This window comes from Anneissia japonica, unplaced genomic scaffold (assembly GCF_011630105.1).
Source record: "Anneissia japonica isolate Jap-2015-1 unplaced genomic scaffold, ASM1163010v1 scaffold91684_len2302_cov147, whole genome shotgun sequence".
Taxonomy (NCBI): Eukaryota; Metazoa; Echinodermata; class Crinoidea; order Comatulida; family Comatulidae; genus Anneissia; species Anneissia japonica.
In genome coordinates, this window is record NW_022706014.1 from 1 (window position 1) to 2,302 (window position 2,302).

Here is a 2,302-nt window from a genome sequence, read left to right on the forward strand (position 1 = left end):
GTGTTCTAGACCTGAGGCGTTTTGGGTGATCAATTTTTTCTTTTTCTTTCTTTTCTTTTTTTCCTTTTTTTTTTTTGGCCATGGGAATGAAATTTGTAGATTTGCGTCCACCGCCCACATGCCTAAAAAGCTACTGCACGAAAATTTTCATTATTTTGAAAAGCTCATTATTTTGAAAAAAAATATACTTCGTTTTAAAAAACGGACTTTCTAAGTCGTAAACAGACAGAAAAATGATTTATTCATCACTAATCACTCGTCGTGAACACCGAGCGAAAGCAGGCCTGGCCACATCGCACCATGATCGCTGATCACTGCTGAGGTCGTTTACGGGTCAAATCTATCTTTCTGACCAATAGGAAATCTCGTATGTTTAAAGAGGTCTTAAATGTAGAAAAGGATCTGTTTTATAGGCTAGTGTACATTTATGACTGTAAGCATTGTTTCTTGAGAATAAATGTAAAATTACCAATGTCGCTGCTTGTGGACAGCATTTATAAAATAATAATGAATAATGAATAATGAAAAAATGCCTGTGTTTTCAAAATTTCGGACACAAATCTACAACTCTCATTCGCGTGGCCTTTTCTAAAAGTGGGGGCCGGGGCAAACCTGGCACCCCTAAATCCACCCCGGCTATAAAAATGTAGTATTTTTATTTATTATTATTGTATTTCACAAATTTGGCCCTTGCCAAACTTGACCCTTGATAATAAGTTTTTCCTTAAACTTGTTAATTGTTATTATCAATATTTTTATGATTATTGAACTTGATCTTTTAAAATTCAATAAAGGTTTCAATTTGGTTTTTTTTTTAAGATTTCATCACAAATTGCTAAGCTTCATTTACTTTTTTAGGAGTTATGGAGTAACGTTTGGGAGCTGGTCTACAGCATCCGTGGCCTATTCTACAGGAGATTAACTATGGCAGATCAGAAGTCAGAGCAGAAGAACACAAGTGACCAGATTATAGAAAGGCTCCCTCTAGAACATCCACTGCCGAAGGAGATCCAGAGGCTGCCGAAAGATGACACAGTCTGCAAATTCTGTGGGATTAGTTACTTCATACATCATGAGGTCAAAGCATTGGAGGAAAAGGTCAGGTAACAGTGGGTACTCCAGAATTCAAAGTAAAAGGGTCCCAGGGAGTGAACTTTATAGATGGAGGTTCCAGACCACCTCAGCCCCAACATACAGTAGTTGAGTTTGATGTACAAAATCTTACAGTATGTCTGGCACCTCTAGATGGCTGGAAATGGTTTTTACAGTTACTTAGATTGAATGCAATTTCTGTTTCCCTCTGTATTTTCCATTTTCAACAAATTAGGGATACCATATCTCTAGGATTATTTTTGTTGTAGGATAATAAATAAATGTAGGTTTGTGGTACAAGTCTCTGGTATTAATCATTTGAATTGTTTATGAAATTTCAGGTCATATCATTAGAAAAGGACTTGGTTGATTATCAAGCAGCTATTGAAAGGGAAGTGACTTTAAAAAATGAAATCAAAAGCTGTCAAGAAAAACTTGCAAAAAATCAAGCCTTGATTAAAAACAAAGAAGAAGAGTAAGATTTAATACTTGATACTTTAAAATACACTGTTATTCATCCCACAAGAAGCAATTCATATTATGTTAACCCTTTCCAGTCGTATGGCGTCACAACGATGCCCTCTTTGACCATACTTTATAGCGAAGGGCTTCGTACGTATGCCCTGTATAGATTTCATGTAATTATTTTATAGCTAGGCTGCCCTCTATAGAATTTTTTGAGAGTGATATAGGTATATTTCTGTAGAGGGCCTCCTGTATTCAGACCAAATAAAATGCCTGCGCCCAGTAGAAACCCGACATTTAGTGTAGATGATGTAATTTCTTAGCTTTGGTATAGCCTCAGGCAATGGTAATGGGGCAGACTGGAAAGGGTTAAAACTATCAAATTTAATTATGTACTGTATTGTAAATGATTTAATATACAATGCCTCTTAAGTCACCCGTAAGTCACAGGAGTCTTCCGGAAATCGGGACGGATTCCCGCACATGCACAGATTTTCTAGGAAATGACCCATCTTTCGCAAATTCATAATATTTGAACATTTTTACTACTATACTTATCAATTGTCTCCAATACCATGTGCAGAAAAATATAAGGTGTGTTAAGCTCATTTAAACAGATATTCCAGAAGTAACACTTGTAATACAGTAAGTGCTTTCCTTGAATAAACACTGCTCTCAAATAACAAGTTTTTCGGCTACATACTGCTCATGAATTAGTGCCATGGCTGTTATGTGAGATAAATAT

General features: G+C 36.0%; 1 protein-coding gene across 1 annotated transcript; it reads left to right on the plus strand.

The window, feature by feature from the left end:
- Positions 1–833: 833 nt before the first annotated feature.
- Positions 834–2,098, plus strand: LOC117106056. The gene is made up of 2 exons (XM_033247394.1): positions 834–1,098; positions 1,434–2,098. Exons 1-2 carry the CDS (start codon positions 925–927, stop codon positions 1,569–1,571), a joined length of 312 nt encoding a protein of 103 aa, XP_033103285.1. The 5' UTR covers positions 834–924; the 3' UTR covers positions 1,572–2,098.
- The last annotated feature ends 204 nt before the right edge of the window (positions 2,099–2,302 follow it).

Bases quoted from the DNA above. Each gene is read 5' to 3' on its own strand.
- LOC117106056 (XM_033247394.1), top strand. From the start codon at position 925: ATGGCAGATCAGAAGTCAGAGCAGAAGAACACAAGTGACCAGATTATA. The intron at 1,099-1,433 runs GTCAGGTAACAG...ATGAAATTTCAG, and splicing joins TCAAAGCATTGGAGGAAAAG to GTCATATCATTAGAAAAGGA.